Source organism: Pinus tabuliformis, chromosome 5_2, assembly GCF_031772625.1.
Source record: "Pinus tabuliformis cultivar Carrire ecotype Pingquan chromosome 5_2, CPIR1, whole genome shotgun sequence".
NCBI lineage: Eukaryota > Viridiplantae > Streptophyta > Pinopsida > Pinales > Pinaceae > Pinus > Pinus tabuliformis.
The window spans coordinates 301593777-301615844 of record NC_142306.1 but is presented as its reverse complement, the minus strand read 5'-3'; the positions used below and the strand labels follow the sequence as shown (position 1 = coordinate 301615844).

General features: G+C 38.0%; 1 protein-coding gene across 1 annotated transcript; it reads right to left on the bottom strand.

Moving 5' to 3' along the window:
• Window positions 1-623: 623 nt before the first annotated feature.
• LOC149158735 (uncharacterized) lies at window positions 624-12238 on the bottom strand. The gene is made up of 3 exons (XM_089434083.1): window positions 11990-12238; window positions 11683-11881; window positions 624-805 (listed from the first exon to the last, which is right to left on the bottom strand). Exons 1-3 carry the CDS (start codon window positions 12236-12238, stop codon window positions 624-626), a joined length of 630 nt encoding a protein of 209 aa, XP_089290209.1.
• Between the last annotated feature and the right edge of the window lie 9830 nt (window positions 12239-22068).

Below are 22068 nucleotides of genomic sequence, written 5' to 3'. Positions count from 1 at the left end.
CCCATATCAATATCGGAACCCCTCCGATGACCGAACATTAGCCTCCGGGAAAATGGCGGTTTTACCATCGTACAGGATCCACGTGTCGCCGCCTGGTTTTATCGCGTTCCCTCCGCCCAAAACAACCTTTGTCGAAAAGCGGTGCGATAATACCATATACCGCCCCCCGCTTCCCACCGCTGATGTCGTCGCCCACGTCATCACCCACGTTGGCTACCACCTCACCACTCTATCATCCGTTGTGTCCGCCACATCACCTCCAAGTCAACTTCTATACCCCGCTACACGACAAAGATTACGTCATGCTGACGTCACCCAACTGAAGTGCGCCAAAATCCCGCCAAAATCAATTTTTTTTCAAAAGGCGTAAAATGTCGTTTTTCGTTCATTTTTCTTTGTTTCTTCTGCGCAACCTCCACATTCCTTTTCATGTTCAAAGCGGCATTTCCACTACACAGTCTGCCACCCAGCTAATTCAGTCCATAGCTCAGCCCCTCAGTTCGGTCTGCCACCTACATTTTGCACAGGGCACCCATTGAAGCAGGTATTTACCCAAACTTTGCTCCTAAACCCCGTTTTTCTAGTTTTCTCTATAAATTCGCCAAAAAATGCCCAAATTTGAGTTAGAAACGTTGTGATGCCTTCAAACCCGCGCACTGTAACCTCTGTTTTACCCATTTTTTCCAAGAAATCCCGTGAACTCTGTCTCCCTCTGCAAGTTCGCCCACCAAGCTAAATTCAAACCGGTCTCGGCCTGTAAAATTCTCTGAGAGACCTCCCAAAACTATTATTTTACCTACTGTTGCTGCATCAAGCCCAAATTTCAAATTGAAAAATCACAGAAGATTGAATAATGGAGGCTCCAGTGGCCCTCAATGTTGCCCCCCTTAATGCACCACACAAAGAATTGGAATGGTTGCCCCTTGCTGACAGAGATTTCCAAATTAATGATATGATTGGTGACAAGCCTCACCTCCAAGCAGTTTGTGAAATTAGGAATAGTTACCACAGCAATACTGATGTCTATGGAATTTGGGAGTCCAACATGCCCATATACTACCTCCCCTCAGTAAATGTGCTTCCTGATATCATCCACTTATGCTGTGCCAATTATGACCCCACTTAAAGAGCAGTTATGGCTCCATCTGGGACTGTCTTATTTCACATTACCCCTGAATCCATAAATGAGATGCTGCACTTTAAGCCAACACAGCCTCTGGCTCCTCTCTCCATGGGATTCTTGCTTGAACAAGGTGCCAAACTGCCCAGTTCAGAGATAACCAAAATAGCTCAATTATTCATGAAACCAAATTGCCAACCCCAGCAACCTCTTCCTTATTTGCATTCTTGGTTCACTGAAGCAGGGAGATTCATTGTAGACATGATATCCTACATCTTAGGATTTAAAACCAGTGAGTATATTGATGAGACTACCTTAGTTTTGATGTCCATATTTACTCTAGGACAGCCCCCTGCTATCAAATATGATTTTGCCACCTTCATAGCTAATAAAATCCATGAGAAATTCATGAGCCTGGACAGAGAAAGAGTGTTCAAATACACATCATACATATATCATTTGTTGTTGTACAATCAACCAGATAGTTTTCAAATTCCTCTCAGAAAATTGGATCTCAAGGGAGAGCGAAGGTCTGTAATTTTCTGGACCTCAGTATTCCATGAAGTCCACAACTCTCCCGATACATATTGTGAGTTCATTGACCTGTTCATACATCCAGCCTCTTCTTTATTGATGACAACTCCTCCTGCCAGACTCTCTAGTGAAATGCAAAAAATTTTACATCTCCCAAAGGGCTACAATATAGGTGACTGGTACTTCTACCAAAATCACACAGAGATCAGGATTTATGGCTGTGAGTTGTGCCCCTATACGCTGCCAAAATATGTACCTATGAGACTGTTTGCCCTAGAATACTTCAGGAAATTTATTAGTTTAGATTTGACTCATTTCTATGGTGCTAGGAAAAAGGCACAGCTCAAAATAAGAAATCAATTGGGCCCTTTTATCTTCAATAAAAGGGAAGCCTGGGAGGAGGCTGATAAGATTTTAGGGGAGAAACTTAAGCTGAAACAAAGTTTTTATTGGGCACCATATGACCCTGAACATTTCATAAGTTATAGAAAAGTGAAAAACAAGCTTACAACATATGTTCACCACAAAATCCCTGAAATTCAACAATATGCTAACCAACAAGAATGGGTAGAAGGCACATTAGTTGAAGAGATTACTGAGGAAGAGAAATTGGAAAAAGCCATGAAAGAGCTTGAAAAAACGCTTGACCTGGACTCTTTTGGACAGGTATCCTTCAAACTGCCCCAGCACACAGGAGGTGATACATCTTTTGCCGGGACTTCTCAGCAGCCCACACAAAAAGCCAGCACAGGGTCAGCAAAGGGCAAAGAGGTAATAGGTTCAGAACAGGACATAATGACAGACCAGCCAGCTACATCAAAGGAACAAGGCCAAGGGTAGGTTCCCCCAGCACAAACAAAAGCACCAGAAATCCCTGTACTACAAACTCCTCTAAATGAGGAGAGAGGCAAGAAAAGGGATAGGCAAGAAGACACACCGATCAGCGGTTCTGAAGAGCAACCAGGGGAGAAAAGGCAGAGATTGAACCCCCTATCAGAGGAGGAATTCATTCAGGAGATCACAGACAGTCCAAGGGAAGAAATAGCAGTCATCCAGGATACATCTCCGGTCACTGAAACATCAGCCAGTTCACATAGGCAGGAGATTGGAAGACAACATAGTGTGGAATTATCTTCTGCCAAGCAACAAGGCAAGTAAGGCTCTGACATTAAGAGGACATTTACTGAAATAAAGGCAAAGAATGAGCCAATAAGAATTCAACTTTATAATCACTTGCTGAAGATGGCCCCCACAAATCAACAAAGGTTAATGTCAACATCATTCAAGAAGGAAAGATGATCCTGAGTCACTTCAAGCCCAAAATGCAACAACCACAGTCAGCTGCTGACTACATCAGGACCAATCTGGAAGTATTAGCCAAAGACATCCAGCCGATGGACTAGATTGAATTACATAAGAAAACTAGAGAAATGGTATACTCCACATTGGCAAATAATGCATTATTGGCCCACAAATTGCAAAATTCTTTAAATAATGCCTCTGCCCAACTGGAATTGGAAAAGGCTTCCTCTTTAGCTAAGGATAACAGAATTAAGTCCTTAGAAGAGATTATCATAGAGCTGGGACATGATCCCAAGGATCCCAAAGGCATCCAAGCATTAATAAAAAAGAAGGAAGAAGATATTGCAGCTCTCAGGAAACAACTTAAGCTGCCCATCACCATGCATCCTCAAACTACAGAGATTGTTGAGCAGAAATCACAAGAAGATTCAATGGACCTGCTAATGAAAATGAATGAGAGATTGGTAGAAACAGAGAAGGAATTAGAGAAAGCACTGCAAGGAAAGCAGGGAGAGTTGACCTCCCAGCCATCTCAAATAGCTCCAATAGTTACAACTCCTCCTTCTACAGTCACAGTAGCAGTCCCTCCTACTGTCCCGACATCAACATCACAAAGTACTTCAAAGACAACAGCAGCAAGCAGCGGCACTACCATGACTACTGAGGAACTTATAAAGGCTATGGAGGATCTAAGACTGCAAGTATCAGAATTAAAAGATGCCAAAGAGCAATTGGCCAAGTTGGAAATTAGTTATGATAAATCTAAAATGACTGTGGCAGAAAAAACAAGGGAGGTAAAAGCATTGGAAAATAAAGTAAAGGCATTGGAAAAGGACCTCTTGTTAGACAAGCCTTTGAGAGAAATCAGGAGCATTCTGTGGGCCAACATTGGCCAATCCATCACTGATATGTGGACATCAATACAGATAATTCATGAGCAGATTGATTTGGTGACAATAGCTCAAGAAGAAATTCAAAAGGCCAGGGATTCATTAGGACACATGCCCGAGCAGGCCAATAGGCTAATACAATTTTTGAACACCCGCACCAAGGAACAACTGGCAAAACTGGATATCAGGGACAGGACCAACAACATCCTAACAATTAAAAGAGTATTGACCAAGAGGAAATTCATAAAAAATGTGGAAAGGAAGTGCCAGGAAATGCAAGTGGAGATAAATGCTTTCACACAAAAATTTACAGTTTTGCAGGAAAAGGGTCTGCCTAGTCTATTAACTGATGACACAGGAAGATTATATTCACAGGTTGAATACATATGTGGATAGCCAAGCCACAGCATCATCAAGTTTTGCAGGAGAAAAGGCACTCCCATCTGGACAGAGCCTATATGACAATTTGGAAAATCTGTTTTTTATTGAGCATGAAGTAAGGCACTTTTCACAGCCTAGCCCACTTTCTTCAGGTATACTGATGCTGATGAAACTCTAATTAAAATTCGTAGACACCAATTACCAAATGACCAGTGGTGGTAGAGTATGCTTGAAATTTTATAGACAAATTTCAAATTTTAGTTTATTTTCCCAGAACACTACAAGATATCATAAAATGCAGAAAAGGGCAGATAAAAAATCGTGCTGGGCAGCAGTCAATTAAAGTGCAGGAAAAACCACCTGAGAGAGCAACGCCAGCAGCGCGGAAGTTCACTAAAGTATCCATCAGCCAACTCGCTGAGCAAATAATCAATGCATCTCACCAACAAAGCGGCCAACACAGTATTTCTTACTTCTGCATTCATTTCTCTCTGTTCCCAAGAGCATTAACTCCTTTTGTAGAGTAGGTGAAAGAAGTTATTGCAAGATATTATCTCTTTTGAGATATTTTGTAAACATTTTTGTACAAATACCTCCCCAAGCTAAGTATTAGGGGTTGGTGATATCATTCTGGAACTGCGCTGTAAATTTGAGAACTCTTCTGAATAAAGATTGCTGGAATGCTTTGCTGATGAACTCTTTGGTTATGGAATTGATGGCAGACGCCCATGTTGCAGAATTCTTGAATTATTTCATGGACCAATAAGTCTTTTCTAACTCATGTTTTACTGTTTCTATGTTTTATATATCATTTACATATCATACTCTAAATTGCAGGGAAAAATAATAGCTCAGAACTTACTTGGTTGTACTCTGTGTTCAATCCCTATTATTTTTAAATGTTTTCTTCAGAATTAGCATATGCTGGAATTCTTAAATGCTCATGTTTCCCTGGTTCTTACACCCTGAATGTAATTAAGGAATTCTTAACTGCTCCCTGGAAATATTCGTCACGTTCCCTTTGTCAACATGATGAAAGATTCTTAATTGCCTTTCATCCCCTGACCCCATTTCAGCTGATTTTAACTTACAGTTTGTTCCATGGTTAATTATCTTGCTCTATAGCACCCCTCTCTGTCAGAGAAGCCATACCCAGACATTCATTTTCATTGACTCCATTAACCCAATAGTCTGAACTTCTCATATTCTGCATCGCTGTTCTATTGAACATCACCATCCAAAAATAAAAAAAAATACTTGTACTTCATAACTAGCCTAACATATAGCAAAACAAAGCTAAAATCATAAAGAGAGAGCCCTATCTGGCTGCAGATTGGCTAGTATCTGCATCTAAAAGATTGGTTAGTGGTTACCTCGGCCATATTCCCTTTTCTCACAGATTTTGGGGAACAACCTAAGTGATAACAGAAAGAAATAATGTAGCTCTCTTATAGATATATTAAAACAAAATTATGCATATAAGAGAAGGTAAAAATATTATTATGAACAAAAAAATATGGTTAGTGGGCATTACATAGCTCGTTTAAGATACATGGAAATGTTTTACAAGGAGGATCAAGAACTTATTTTACTTTTGCAAGTGGGTGGATTTAACATGAGGGGAAATTGAAATTTTATGTAACGAATGCTACCAATACAAGGGAAAAATAATGCTCGAGTGTGGAAGATACAGAGTATTCAAAATGCCTTCAATGATAAAAAGGATAAGAATCATACTTGTTTTTTTGTTTATTAATTTTGTTCCAAAGAAAAAATCAAAGGTATATATGGATACAATCAAGATACTCTTTAGACAAATCTCAGTCTAACACAACCAAAACCTACACACATACAAACTCCTTAAACACATTCGACTAACCCTCTTCACTATATTATAACAAAAAATTCCCAATTTGTTGTAATAGAGAAAAATATTATTTGTCTTTAACTTCACATAGTTTACCTTGAGTACATGCCAACATTTGGTCTATTCCCTTACTGTTATAGGCTAATATTTAATGGAAATTTTTATAAAGTTATGTTAAAAAAATTCTAAGACAATTCTTATATGGTGAGGAAATCAATGGCTTATCAAACATTCAATTTTCACCATTTTTTGTAGTTCTATATTATTACTTTTGAATATTTGTAGTTATTAGCAATCCAATTCCCCTAGATGGGGTGAATGTTGATGCATAGCCCTCATTCACCTCTTGGAAAACATTTTTGAATCGAAACAAAGATGAGTGAGGTCAAATACCTAGGATGCACGCAAGGAATGTGGTACATTGAGTTTCATGAGGCTAAGTGGCTAGTGTTGTAAATGTAACTAGTTTCCGTCTTCATAATTATTGTTGTACTCATTTCAATATGTATCTTATGTAACAAAGATAATAAGAAAAGGAAAAGTTATTATTTTAAAGCATGGATTTCATGCTCTCTATTGATGGTCTTCTAGGTAAAAGCATGTTATTCATGGTTCTAGGATTTGTTAGGTCATATGGTTTATTGTAATGAGTCAAGAGAATCAACATCATGTTTATAAGACCCTTCCAAGAAAAATATATCTTCTCAAAGAATTTATTTTGAGTATAGAAAGTCCTGGAAACCTCCAAAGTACAAGTCAACCCTGGAAGCTTCAAGTCGGCCTAAAGAAAGGATTTCAACCCCTTGGAAAGGCTATATAAAGGAGTAGTTCAACCTCATTTGGGGCACATTCACTCACAAGTTTGATATCTCTTGAAAATGGTTCAATCTAAGGCTAGAAGAGACATGGAAGGTGGATCGAAGGTATAGAAGGAAAAAGGAGTCAAATAACCTTGTTTTTGGGATATATGTCTCTCATACGTGTGAAATTCTAGGATTTCTACAACTACAAAGGATGCCGAAATTGCAAGTTCAAATTGCAAAAGAGAAAATTGTAGTATCAATTTGTTGGAAGGGAGAATACTCTATCTTGACCTCGTTGAACTTGGAAGGATCTATCTTGATCAAGGAAGGACTCTTCAAGAAGCTAGATTAAGGTTGCTACAGTATCTACAAGGCTGAAATTGCAGGACAAAATTGCAGGATGAAATTGTAGGGCAAAGGCTATGGTCCAAGTTGTAGCTAGAAGTTGGTTTTGTTGGAAGGGCTGACTTAATACTTGGAGAAGGACTTGGTCTAGAGTTTGGGTATTTTTTGTCTCATTTGAAGCAGATTATATAAGAAGAGAAGATATTTTGGGTTTTCCCCTTGTAGGGGTTTTGCCCTGGCTTGGAACCTAACTTTGTGTACACTATCTTTATTATTTTTTTCTCTTGATATTTTTTTGATGAAGAAGATCTAATAAAGAAACACAATAAAGATAATAAAGTTCATAAGAAAGTATTAAGGTTAAGGAAAACTGGAATTAGTAGCTACCACATTACATTTCTAACATGGTATCAGAGTTAAAGTGAATAAGAAGGCAACTAGAAGGATCATCTTGTGGACACAATAAGGGTTTGCTAAGGGGAAAAGGAGACATATTGATCTAGAAGAAGGGTCTCATCAAAAGAAATCTTGGAGAATATTGTTTAACAAGGGATCTAGTTGAAGACTTGTTGGAAGAGCTCCCTAAAGGAAGTATCGAAATATTTTGGTGTCATCGCTTTTGGAAGCCATTATTGAAGTATTTTTTAAGATCTTGAAAGCCCCGAGATAGTTGAGAAATAATCAGAAAGAGAAGACTCTTGATCATCAAGTAAGTATCATATTGTTACTGATGTAGGAATCAATTGTTTTGAGAAATCTCAACAAATCGGCCCCCACGTTTCAATCTCCTTTACAGTGAAATCTTCCTCAACACTACTCTGATTACCTTATACAAGCTTGAAAACTGATCTTTCTTTTTATTTGATAGAACCGCTCGTGATACACCATAGATTGTAACACATTAGATCCAACGGTCCATATTCTATCGCATAATTGTAATGTCACACAACCGGGTCCTGATAACGCACAAGCCTTCCTGCGATGCGAGATTTCGTGATCGCACTTCGCAACTCCTTAAGGCCGCAGTCTGACCACACTCCACTGTCAGTTTGTGATATTGCGGTGATTGAATATTGCAATTCTTCAAGGCTTGAGGTCTGCCCCTTGTAAAAAAATCTTTTGCAATGCGGGGTGATCCGACGGTCGGTGAAATTTTACACTGTTGGTTGGACTTTAGATCAATGGCTAAGATCTTAAACAGATCAACACTGTTAATAATAAAAAAGCCTGTGATTTATTTTGGACTCTGAGTTTTATATCGTGAGGCATAAAAACAGAGAAACACTTGATTCTGTCCAAAATACAAATAAGCAAAGGTGAATGAGAGTTTCCACAAACTTAATATATAATCATACACATGGCATCATTTATTCATAATAAAAATATGTTTACAGAGTCTTTCCTTTGGCTTTATTACAACGATTAAATACCTCTGTTTCAATCTGGAATCCTCGCTCTAATTTGACTCTCACTTCACTCAATCCTCTCGCTCTCTAGCCATTCCAATGCTTCTACATTACATTTTTCCCCCTTTTCTCACTCGAATCCCACTCTAACTAACCAATCTCTATCTTTAAACATTCTAACAACTCAATCTCTATTTTCAAGCTATATCACACCCTTAAGCTAACAAGTTATCTTAAAATCTAAAATAAGAAAATTTCCTAACTTATTACAATAAATGAAATACAACTCATTTCTTGAGAGATCCAACCCTCTCGGTAAAAACTGACTTTCAACCACACAGGTCAGTGAAATTCAACTTGCTTAGCCACAACATGTGAACAATATTTCACATTGCTGGCTAAGTCTAGATGCTCCTTCATTAGACTCCCGAGGAAGAAAATAATCATCCTTCAAACTTTTAGGACTTTCTCCATACTTCTGCAACTCTGTTGTTGTCAACCAGCTAGCATCCTCCATTAGTTGTCCTTTCCATTTTACTAGATATTAGAAACAAGTTTGTCCTCTGGTTCTTTTGGATACTCTTTTCTCCAAAACAGCTTCCACTTCCTTCTTAGCTATCTTTGGCATTTGTTCTTCCCAGTTCACAATTGAACTTCATCTCTTGTAGTTTCCTCCTGTAGCTCTGTCTCTTCCTCTTTTTATGGATACAAATATTCAACATTGAAGATAGGTGATATTCAAATCCCTTCTGGCAATTCAATTTCATAAGCACTAGCTGAAAATTTTCTTACAGTTCTACATGGTCCTATCTTTTTCATTTTCAGTTTATTGTAAGTTTTAGCAGGAAATATTTATTTTCTCAAATAAACCATCACTAAATCTCCCACTTGGAATTATTTCTCTTTTCTTTTCATAGCTACCCTCTGTTTGTATTTGCTGCTGCTTTCCTGCAATTTGCCTTTGACATCTTCTTGTAGTCTCTCCATCTGCTCTGCAAACTCTTCAGCGTTTGTACTTCTTGTTTCCTGTTTACCCAAATTTTTGAGCTCATACACACCTCTTGGATTCATTCCAAAAACAATCTGAAATGGACTCATTCTAGTACTTCGTTTTGGAGTGTAATTATAAGCAAACTCAGCCTGAGCTAGTGCTAAATCCCACTGCTTAGGATTTTGATACACTAAACTTCTCAATATGTTTCCCATGCTTCTATTTACTACTTTGGTCTGTCCATCTATTTGTGGATGGTATGCTGAACTGAAACTAAGGTTAGCTCCTAATTTCTTCCAAAGAGTTCTCCAGAAATTCCCTACAAACTTTGTATCCCTATTAGACACAATACTTACAGGTAATCCATGTAATCTTACAATTTCTGAAAAGAATAGATTAGCTATGTGTGTTGCATCACTAGTTTTTTTACAAGCAATGAAATGTGCCATCTTGGAAAATCTATCTACCACAACATAAATGGAATCATTCCCTCTTTGAGTTTTTGGTAATCCCAAAACAAAATCCATGCTAACTACATCCCACGGTTGGTCTGGTATTGGTAATGGCTGATACAATCCTGTGTTCTGACTTCTCCCCTTTGCATGCTAACATATCTTGCACTTCTCAACAAATCTCTTAACATCAGTCTGCATTTTTGGCCAATAATAAAAAGCATTCACCTAAGAAAAGGATTTATTTTGTCCAAAGTGACCAGATAATCCTCCACTATGTTTTTCCTTTATTATGTTTTCCCTCATAGAACATTTGGGAATGCACAACTTGTTGTCTTTAAACAATAAACCTCCTTGGATGAGATAGTCTAACCACTGAATTCTATTATGAACTATTGGATTTTGCACTGTTGTATAGATATCTTTGAAATCTGTATCATATTTGTACATTTCAATCATTTCTTCAAATCCTACAACACCAACTTTGAATTCTTGCACAATAAAACTTACCTTGCTCAATGCATCAATGACTTTATTCAACTTACCACTTGTGTGCTTTATCACAAAAGTAAAGCTCTGCAAAAATTCAACCCACTTGGCATGCTTTTGGTTCAACTTCGGCTGGTTGTTTATGAACTGTAATGCATGATTGTCAGAATACAGTATAAACTCTTTCGGCAGCAAATAATGTCTCATTTTTTCAAGGCTTGTACAATAGCATAAAACTCTTTATCATAAGAAGAATACTTCTTCTTCGCTTCATTAAATTTATCACTGAAGTACGTTATTGGTCTTTTTTCCTAACTCATAACTGCACCAACTGCAACTCCACTAGCATCTGTTTCAACTTGAAATACCTTTTCAAAATCAGGCAAAGCTAAAATCGGTTCTTCTGTAATTTTCCTCTTCAGCAATTTAAAATTCCTATCTGCTGCTTCTATCCACTTGAACAACTAATTGATCTCCTTAATTGTTTCAAGAATTGGTGAACAAATCTGACTAAAATCTCTAATAAACTTTTTGTAAAAACTTGCAAGACCATGGAAGCTTCTTACCTCAAATATATTTCTAGGAATAGGCCAGTTCCAAATTGCTTAGACTTTCTCTGGATCCATTTCCAATACTTCTTTAGAAACTACAAATCCCAAATAAATAAATTCTTCCTTCATAAAACTACATTTCTTCAGATTTATCAGTAGTTTCTCTTTCTACAGAGTTATTAAAACCAATTTAAGATGCTCTAGATGTTCTTCCTTACTTTTACTAAAAACTATAATATCATCGAGATAAACAATCACAAACTTGCCTACATATTCCTTCACAACTTCGTTCATCAATCTCATGAACATGCTAGGTGCATTAGTGAGTCCAAAAGGCATCACTAACCACTCCTACAACCCATTGTTTGTTTTAAATGCAGTCTTCCATCCATCTCCTTCTCGAATTCTTATTTGAGGATATCCACTCTTTGGATCTATTTTAGTAAAATACTTTGATCCACTCAAACAATCTATTAAATCATCCATGCGTGGCAAAGGAAATCTATACTTGATTTTGATCTTTTTTATGGCTCTGGAATCTATGCACATACGCCATTCACCTACTTTCTTTGCACTGAGTACTGTTGGTACAACACATGTACTAAGACTCTCTCTGGTTAGTCGCTTATCCATCAATTCTTGCACTTTCCTTCCAACTTTTGCATTCTCTTGAGGTGTCAATCTGTACGCTGTTTTATTTGGAAAACTTGCTCCCAGTATCAATTCAATGTGATGATTGATACTCCTGATCTGTGGTAACGCATTCGACAACTCATCCACAATAATATAAACAAAATCATTTAATAGAGTTTTTATTTCCTCAGGTAAATCATCTAAGTTTGTGGAAGTTAGAATTACCTTCGGTCTCTCTATGATAGCAAAATGCATTTCTTCACCTTTCTCAATCTCTTGCAGCAACTCCTTTCCACTCATTAGCATAACGTTGTTCCCAGATGCTCCTTTGTTAGCGTCATCCTTCAATGGAAGTAATGTATTCTTAGTCCCATCTTTCTCCAGAGTATAAGTGTTCTTCCTTCTGTCATGAATAGATTTTTGATCAAATTGCCACGGTCTCCCCAGCAATACATGGCATACATCCATGGGCATTACATCGCATAATATTACATCCTTATACGTACCAATCTGTATTTCAACCTTGCATTGTTCTATTACAATAATTTGATGTCCTTTCTGCAACCACGACACTTTGTAAGGAGTAGGGTGCACTTCCTTTACTAATCTGAGCTTGTCCACCATCTCTGTAGAAACAATGTTGTCAGTGCTTCCACTATCAATTATTACCTTACAACACTTACGCTTTGATTTACAGGTAGTTCTGAATAAATTCTTCCTTTGCACTGGTTCTTCAATCTCTTTTTCTGTCTTAAGCAATGTCCTTCTCAACATCAGGGATTCTCCTACTTCAGGGGGTTCTTCCTTCTCCATAAGTCGAGGTGTTTCTGGCTTCGCTTCAGCCACATTAGCATTCCTATGACTTTCTAATTTATAATGAGGATAGTGCCACGACTCATGTCCCCATTCTCCACATATGTAGCATCAAACATCTCTTCCTCGGCCCATTCCTTTGGTCGCAAATATTCCTCTCTTAAAATCCCCTCTCTATGGCGGTTTGCTACTTGAACTACCTGCTTCATGTTGATGTTGTTGTCCCCTTAGTTTGATAGCTCGTCTACCTCTTACTATGCTTCTTCCTCTATTCCTCAAATTCTGTTTTCTCAACATCTTCTCCTCTGCCTTCAAACTCGCTTGATAGGTATCCTCAATAGTCTTCAGACTTAAAAATCTAATCTCATCTTGTATGTCATATCTTAAGCCATTGATATATATGGCTACCTTCTCCATGTCCTGCTCTAGTACTTAATCTATAAAATTCTTCTGTGTACTCTTTAATAGACATTCCTTTTTTCCATAAATTCTGCAACTGTTTAAAAATATTTAACTGATAGTCCTTAGGCATAAATTTGGCTTTCATTTTACTTACCATTTTATCCCATTTCTTGATCTTGGACATTCCTTTCCTCGTTCTAGATGTTTGTAGCTTGTCCCACCAAATAGCTGCATGTCCCTTCAATCTAGTGACTGCAAATCTCACCTTCTTCTTGTCGTCAGCTTCCTCTTCATAGTCAAAATATTTGTCTAATGACCTGATCCAATCCATTAGCTCTTCTGCATTGAGACTCCCTTCATACGTAGGAATTTCCACCTTTGGTTTTCCTCCTACTTTCACCAACATCTTGATGACTTTAGTAGTTTCATTTTCCTCCTCTTCTTCTTCTTCAGAAGATTCTTCTTTAGCACTGTCATCCCCTTCATCAAGTGTTCTCCTTTGAGCAGTCTCAATTGTTTCCATCCTCGTAGTAGGCTTCGGATCTCTTCCAATAGAACTGCATTTTCTTCCAGCCTTCCTCGACTAATTCCAGCTCCTCCCCTTGGCGACATGTTCACTACAATCAACTTTAATCTATCTGTGCTAAGATACCACAAATGATGCAGGGATAAATTGTTTTGATAAATCTCAACAAATCGGCCCCCGCATTTCAATCTCCTTTACAGTCCAATCTTCCTCAACACTACTCTGATTAACTTATACAAGGCCGACAATGGATCTTTCTTTTTATTTGACAAAACTGCTCGCGATACACCATAGATTGTAACACATTAGATCCAATGGTCCATATTCTATCGCATAATCACAATGTCACACAACCAAGTCCTGATAATCAACAAGCCTTCCTCCGATGCGAGATTTCGCGATCACACTTTGCAACTCCTTAAGGTCGTGGTTTGACCACACTCCACTGTCTATTTGCGATGTGATATTGTGGTGATTGCATATCACAATTCTTCAAGGCTTGAGGTCCACCCCTTGTAAACAAATCTTTTGCAATGCGATGTGGGGTGATCCAACGGTTAGCAGAATTTCACACCATTGGTTGGACTTTAGATCAACAGTTGAGATCTTAAACAGATCAACACTGTTAATAATACAAAGGCCTGTGATTTCTTTTGGACTCTGAGTTTTATATCATGAGGCATAAAAACAGAGAAACACTTGATTCTGTCCCAAATACAAATAAACAAAGGTGAACGAGAGTTTCCATAGACTTAATATATAATCATACACATGACATCATTTATTCATAATAAAAATATGTTTACAGAGTCTTTCCTTTGGCTCTATTACAGCGATTAAAGACCTCTGTTTCAATCTGGAATCCTCGCTCTAACTTGACTCTCGCTTCACTCAATCCTCTCGCTCTCTGCCCATTCCAATCCTTCTACATTACATTTTTCCCCTTTTTATCACTCGAATCCCACTCTAACTAATCAATCTCTATCTTTAAACATTCTAACAACTCAATCTCTATTTTCAATCTCTATCACACCCTTAAGCTAACAACTTATCTTTGAATCTAAAATAAGACAATTTCCTAACTTATTATAATAAATGAAATACAACTCATTTCTTGAGAGATCCAACCCTCTCGTTAAAAACTGACTTTTGACCACATAGGTTAGTGAAATTCAACTTGTTTAGACACAACATGTGAACAATCTTTCACATTGTTGGCTAAGTCCAGATGCTCCTGCTTCAGTTACTCTATGTATGAATATATAGGTCATATGGGTTTTTTTTGTAAGGAAAATATTAAGCTCCTTGGCTCATGAAATTTCCTAGCATGGAAGAAAAGGATAGACTCGACTCTTACAAAATATGAAGTAATGGAATATGTAATTGGTGAAATTATTGAACCTAACAAAGACAAGAATCAAGAACCAACAAAGTACAAGAAAGGAGAAGTAAGGGCACAATAGATCATCATTGAATCTATTGTATCCTCTCCATCCTTCCTTCTATTATTCATGTTGCAGAGGAGGTTTTTTCATGTACATAGGGAACATTTGAAGGTCATGGGAAAAGAAAAAGTAAAGAAAGGAGAAAGGGAAAACAAAAATAAGATTATAAGGGAATAATATTTGTTTTTAAAATTTTTTCTAAGTTATGATGAGTACAAGCACTTAATTAAGGGAATGTGGGCCCTTTTCCTGTGCTTTACATTAAATGGTTAAACAACAGACACCTCTCGGGTGGATCGCTATCTGTTCTGGAGTGGACCAATCCTGACAAGGCTCCTATGGGGTAACAAGCACACTATTAAGCCAACACCATCCCCCCGGAGAGTTAAAGGTAAAAAATGAATTGCAATAGATCTATGACCATGATTGACTTTGGGGTGTTAAGCCTTGTTCCCAAACTAGTCTAGATGCCCTGCCAGAGAGCGGTAACCAAACATGCCACCCTTCATGCCAATGCGACGACTATGTCAGCAAGCTAGGCCACTCGTCAAGCAAGCACAATCGTCAAGTGTGAAGTTTCAAAAGTAGGTAATTCCTCCCCCACTTATCTTCCAATCTAGTAGGGCCACCTGTCACTGCCTCATTTTTCCCACCCACACCCCTTCATAAATTGATCGTTCCAATTCAAATTCACCCATTTTTGTTATTTATCATGTCTATAAATGTCATTCACCTAGCTATCAACCAGTAGAGGACCCTCCTCGCGCCTATAACATCCAACAACCTCCAGTCACTAGGTAACCCATAGTCCCCGTGTCCTTGCAGTGTTGTTATCATTCTTAAAATGAGGAAAAATGCACCTATTCCCCCCAAACCCCAAGATTCAAAACCCTCAGGACACACATAACAACTTATAGACACTGAGGCAGAGATTCATGACCCCTTTTGTCCTCTACACTTGACCAACCTCCATTTTGACTTATACAACAACTACCCAATAAAAGACGACCCATTCTGAGTTGTTGAGTTAGGGTTGTATTACCTCATTTCCCCAACTATCTACCCATTTCCTAAATTTGTGTCCTAGCTCATGGCCACATACATCCAAGAAAAGAATTGATGCATTTTGTTGATTGGGGAGAAAATTCTGGAAGTCACCCAAGAATTTATTAAAACCACATTCATTTACCCTAAATCCCCTAACCTAGAGAAATTCATAGAGACCACCCTCATTTTCAATTGAAATGGACTCTCAACTAAAGAAAGACAAGCCATGCTCGAACATATTTTAGCTCCAAATGCTCAATTTCCCCCAAATACAAAAACATTCCTTATTTATTTCTTTTCAGAAACTGCGCAACCCATCTTGGCCATAATTATGTTGCTTCTAGGTGAGGATGAAACAACAAATGTCACCAAAGCAACTCTAGGGTTCTTAAATTCAATGATGAATCCTAACATTGTTCTAGACATTCCCTCATTTCTTGTTGAAGCTATCAAGTTTCAGTTCAACCATTTTCACCTTGCCTCTTACTTCAGATATTACTCCATATTAGTCTACCTATTCATGTACACTCATGTAGAGGAGTTTGACTACCTAGGCCTGAGTATTATAGACTCTAATAAGCAAAGAAAATCTGTAGTTGACTGGAACAATGCTTTGAAGAAGAAGTCTAACAATGAAGGGTTTTCCCAATTTATTTCTACCTTTATGTCTATTGCTTATAAGATCATCAATAATGTCTCTCCCCCTAGAGTCTTGCCTCACTAGAGAGAGCTCCTTCAGCTTAGTAAGGATACCAGGGTAGGTGACTAGTACCTATTTGAGGATTATACTGAAATTAGGGTGTATGGATCTGAGCTGCCTCCATATCAATTACTTGTATTTATGCCTATGAGGATCTTTGCCTTAGAATTTATCAGGCAAAGTTTAAATGCTGATCAAATTCACTTTGTCCCTGCTAAGAAAGGTTATATGTTTAAGCTTGGAAAATCTATGGGCCCTTTCATTGTAAATGCTAGACAAGCTTTCAAACAGGTAGAAGATATGTTAAAGGAGTTGAATTTTGAGATAGGGGAGGTTTGGCACTATGATCCCCATGGTATTATATCTAAGAGGAGGAAAGAAATCAACACTTTTGCTTATGAACATGAATCTAGACCTGAGTTAGAATGGAAAGCTAATTTAGACTCTTGGCCTATCAACACAGAAAAGGAGGTTGAAACACCTGTCACAAAAGAAAAAAACCAGGACATGAATGTTTATGAGGTTGGAGACATGGTTATGGAGGATCCAACATAAACGAAAAAGGCCAAACTACAAGAACAAAATGATGAATAAATTGAGGTGAATTTGACCAAGAAATTTGGACTAGCAAGGTTTCCAAGTGCTCTTAGAAGACCATCAACAGGCTTCTACCTCCAGTTCAATGAGGTAGAAATACTTGGATCATTGGGAAGTACAACAAAAACATGACCTAAATGGGAGGAAGGGCAGATGACATATGAGAGGAACATGAATATTAGGGATGAAATGCTATCACAACTAGCATCTCATTCATCCTCATACCAAACTAGGATTTTGGCTGCCATGGACTAGGAAAGAAACAAAATGAAAATTTCATTATATCATCCTTTAGTACAGTCCATTCCATCTGGAATTTAATTTAGGATAGTCGATTTTTCATTGGACATGGCTAGTGTTCCATTGCAATATAATATCAACTAGCATAGGTAAGCAAGGGAGATGATCTACAATGAATTAAGCAGAAGAGCCTTGACTCTTAGCAAGGTTGAGAAATTGTTGGAGAAATCTACTATCAAGATAAAACAAGAGAAGGATAATTCAAGAGCCCTTCACTTGAAAAATGAGGGCTTTAAGGAGTTGATTGACAAACTTGGGTAGACCCAAATAATAAAGCTACTTTAGATGCCATTATCCAAGACTCACAATCCGAAATTCAAGCATTGAGGTAGAAGCTTAAGATGCCTGCAACAGAACATGTACAAACAAAGGAGTTAGACCTGTTAGTTTCAGTCTTTCCATCCTTCCTCCAGTGATCAAATATGCTCTTACAAAGTGATTTTAAGATGTCAAGGTCAAATTTTGTCATTTCAATGAGTTTGCAAGTAAAATTTGGTCACTAGGTATTCGGTCTAGGGTTTGCTTTCACTCCTTTCAAAGTTGTCCAAATGTTAGTCTATGTCACTATTCAGCTGAGTCTACCATCATTCAGAGGGTTTTCATCATCATGTCAGGTTCCAATGGGTCATTTTACACCTTGTTCATGTTTTAGTTGCACCTAGGTAAGGTCATTTCCCTCTCCTAGGGTTTTGAAGGCAATTTCTCTTGGACGGTCAAATCATCAGCAAAACTTGTATCCTGATGTTCATCCACATTCCCCTATCCTTAATGTACCTTGTTAAACACTTCCCATCATTGAGATTCCCCAAATTCCTCATTTTCGCACAAACCCTAGTTTCTTGCTACAACTTGACAACTTTCAAGGCTAGGCCTGTGTTTTGCCCTTTTTCACCCCTTCCCCTCACTCAATTTCTGATATTACACTTTTCCATACTTCCTAACATCCCTCCCTACTTCCCAAAATTTCCTCAAAAATTTAGAAGCTCCCTATCCCCTTCATTTTGCTTCATTTCGACAAATTCTTGTTCCACACATCGGGGTAGGTTTTATTCAAATGATGTTTCTAAGCAAGGAAAGATGAATTTGGAAAAACTGAGAGAGATTTTTGTCCAAAACAAGCCAAGGAAGAAAAACCTCCTTCACTTTTTACACAGGTGTCATGGTTTTAGAGAAATGTCAAAAATACAATTGCCTCGGGAGAATTGATGCACCTTTGAAGTGACCTTGGGAAAATCAAGTTTTCTCCTAGATTGGTTGGTTAAATTACTTCCTTGATGAGTCAAATGATAACTAGAAACAAATATCTTTCCAATGAGCTATCATGAGCTCAATTTGGAGTTTAGGAAGGCATTAAAAAGTTGACTGCAACAACACTCTGCCTTGAGGCAGCCTCATTTGGCACATTTTGACCAGTCTTGGAAGATTTGACTTTTGACAGGGCAAATGAACTCCAAATTGAAAATTTCCAGTTGGGTTGGAAAGTAGACTCAAATACCTTTCCCATGCGATATTCTAAACCCAATTTAGACACCAGGAAGGTCTTCAAATGTCTCCTGGAAAAAGCACGACGCACTGGGAAGGCGCGGCGCATTGGGCAGTAATTTCCAGTGTAAATTTACACTGGTGCGATGCACTGGGAAGGAGCGGTGCATTGGGCTAAAAGGCTTGAAATTCATTGAAATCTTCCTCCAAATTGAAAATTATTCATTCCAAAAATAGGTAGAGCCTCCATTTTTGTGTTTCATCCAAGTTTGTGCTAGGATAGGGTGGTTGACGGATGGTAATGGTTAAAACAAAAACATCAAACCCTATCTTTTAAAATACCTCAAGGAAACTTGTTGCTAGGATTTCAAATCACTGTTTTTTCACCAAGTTTCTCCCTCATCTCATTTTTATTTTTATTTCATCATTCCCTAAGTTCCCCTATCTCCCTAAGTTCATCAATTCCTTCTCCTATATTCCCTTTCCCAAATTCTGAAACCCCACACCTCATACCCGACACAACAATTCCTAACCCTATTCATCAAATCCCTCAAAACCTTCCTACATTTCCATAATTCCTATGGTCCCAATAGTCCCTAATACCTCACTACTTTTCCCTCCCCTTCCTTATTTCACTATTTTTCCTTGGTGGCAGAGGTTGCACAATCATTAAGACAGTCCAACACAGTTTGACACATCAACACCACAAGTCCAGGATGAGGACAAAAGAGGCAAAAAGAGCATGATTGACTCCAGATATTGGCCAAGGCATCCTTGGCCCACCATTTCCTTTGGTGAAGAAGCTCCAGTCCAAATTTCAAGAAATTTGGAGCAATTTTTGACATTTTGAAATTTTTTGCACTAAAAAACAGGGTTTTCCTCCCTGTGCGCTACGCCATGTCGCGCGTGCTTTTGATAGGGAGCTCCAAATTGCAAAAACTTTGTATTTTTGGATTTTTCATGAAAAATAATGACTACTGATGCATGGCCAAGAAGTTTGGGCAAGTTTTGAGTCCCCAGGAGGTCAAAAACACTCAAAAAATGACCTCTCTGCCCCTATTTTGACACACAGAAAGCAGTCTTGGGAGATTGAAGTTTTGGAGGGGAAAATGACATCCAAATTCAGAAATTCCACTTGGGTTTGAAATTAGACAGGTAGGGCTTTCCAATGTTCTATCTTGAGCTCAATTTTGACTTCAGGGAGTGCCTCAAAATCAGCTCCAAAGTGGCGCGATGCATACAGATTTTGGCGCGGCGCACAGAGGATTTTTGCTCAATTTTTCACCTTCTAGCTCAGAAATTTGGCCAATTTGACTAGTTTTGCTTTGTGATTTAATTTTTGATATAACTTGATGTAATTGGATAAACATGATGTAATTTGGGCACTTATTTACTTGTTCTAGAAGATTCATTCACTAAAAAGTGAAAATTTAATGAATGAATTAGTTTCCTACCTTATAGAGGCAAGTTGTTTTGATTGCCTAGATTTTAGTGCTTTGTTTGGAATTGGTTGAAACAACTCCTAGAATGATGAGCTCGACCCCTAAAGGCAAGGGAATATGTTTGGCTTGTCTATATCATGTAATTCCTAATTCATTTTCAGGGTTGGACATTAGGGATTGCTTTGGCATATCATTGTACATTCTATCTCTGCATTTTTGGCTAAGGAAAGACCAGGGTTTTGCAGTACTGTTTGGGATCCATGTGGCTTTATGTTTTGATGGTGTGCTTCTTTGAGTAATTGTAAGTTCATTAGTGTTATGTGTATCATTTTCCTCTCTTTTCTTCTGAATTTGAACAAATGAGTGATTAAGGTGGAATCCATTAACTGTTATGCTCTACCTTTAAATTTGTTTAAATTTCCATGTTTTCATCTGTTTAAGGAGAATTCTTGACTCTCTTTCTCTCCTTAGCTCCTCACCAGTCTGATCTATTCATTCACTCAATTTTAAAGCATCAAAACAATTGCCTTCCTTGCCCCAATCAAAACTCTGCAGAAACTGTGCCTCATCCTCGAGCCCAATTTGCCTTTCCCTGTTTCCAACACAAAACCCCCAAAAACTCACAACAAACCCTTGTACTTAATACCTAGCCTAAGATTAGCTTTTATTACAGTCATCTCGAGCCCCATCGATTATCTTTTGCCGAGATCGACCCGGAGAGAGCCCTCTCCTGTCCTCGTAGGGCTAGCTACGAGGCTGAGCGTGGTTTGATGTGGACCTAGAACCTTGTCTTTTCAGCCTGAGGCAAATCTAGGCTCTAACAGGACCAAGTATAGAATGGAAAGGAAATTGTAGCCAAAGAGATGATATACATAAACAATTAGGTCGTGACCATCAAATAAAATATTACAGAGCTTCAACAGAGAATTGATTCTCATATTTGTGCTGCAATAATACTAGACAACCCACAAAACCCTATAGAATAGTTGACCAAAGCTCTTACTGATTTGAAGCTGTCAGAAAGCGATCTCAAGAAAATGTAGATTGAACTGGACAAAACCAAGTAATTTCTCTCAAACAAGGAGAAACGTATCCAGAAAGCCAGGGAAAACATGGAGAGGGACAACAATAAATTTCAGGCTGAAAAGGATGAAATCAAAGATGTGAAGAATAAATTGAAGGTAACATGTCTCTCATTCAAGCTAGAAAAATAATATGGGATGATATTATTTATGAGGTGAAGACCATATAGGAGCATATGAATTTAGTTGCAGAACGAATATTTGTAGTCAAGACCATTGAATTTTTCTTCTTGTCACTCAAGAATGACGATGATAAAAATGCGAGGACTACAGAAAAAATCATCAAGTACCTCAACAAAAATTCATCCAATGACCTAAGAGCCATGGATATCATAGATAGGACAAGGGTAATTATTGATATTACCAAAATTATCCACAACGAAGCAACGAAGGATAGAGATGAGGAATGTTTGAATGATGTGGAAAATTTGATAGCTTCATTTAATTCCAATTTCAATTAGAGAACTA

Bases quoted from the DNA above. Each gene is read 5' to 3' on its own strand.
- LOC149158735 (XM_089434083.1), bottom strand. From the start codon at position 12,238: ATGCCCATGGATGTATGCCATGTATTGCTGGGGAGACCGTGGCAATTT. The intron at 11,882-11,989 runs GTAATTCTAACT...GCGTTACCACAG, and splicing joins CTATCATAGAGAGACCGAAG to ATCAGGAGTATCAATCATCA. The intron at 806-11,682 runs GTATGTGCATAG...GGCTTGATGCAG, and splicing joins AAAGAAAGTAGGTGAATGGC to CAACAGTAGGTAAAATAATA.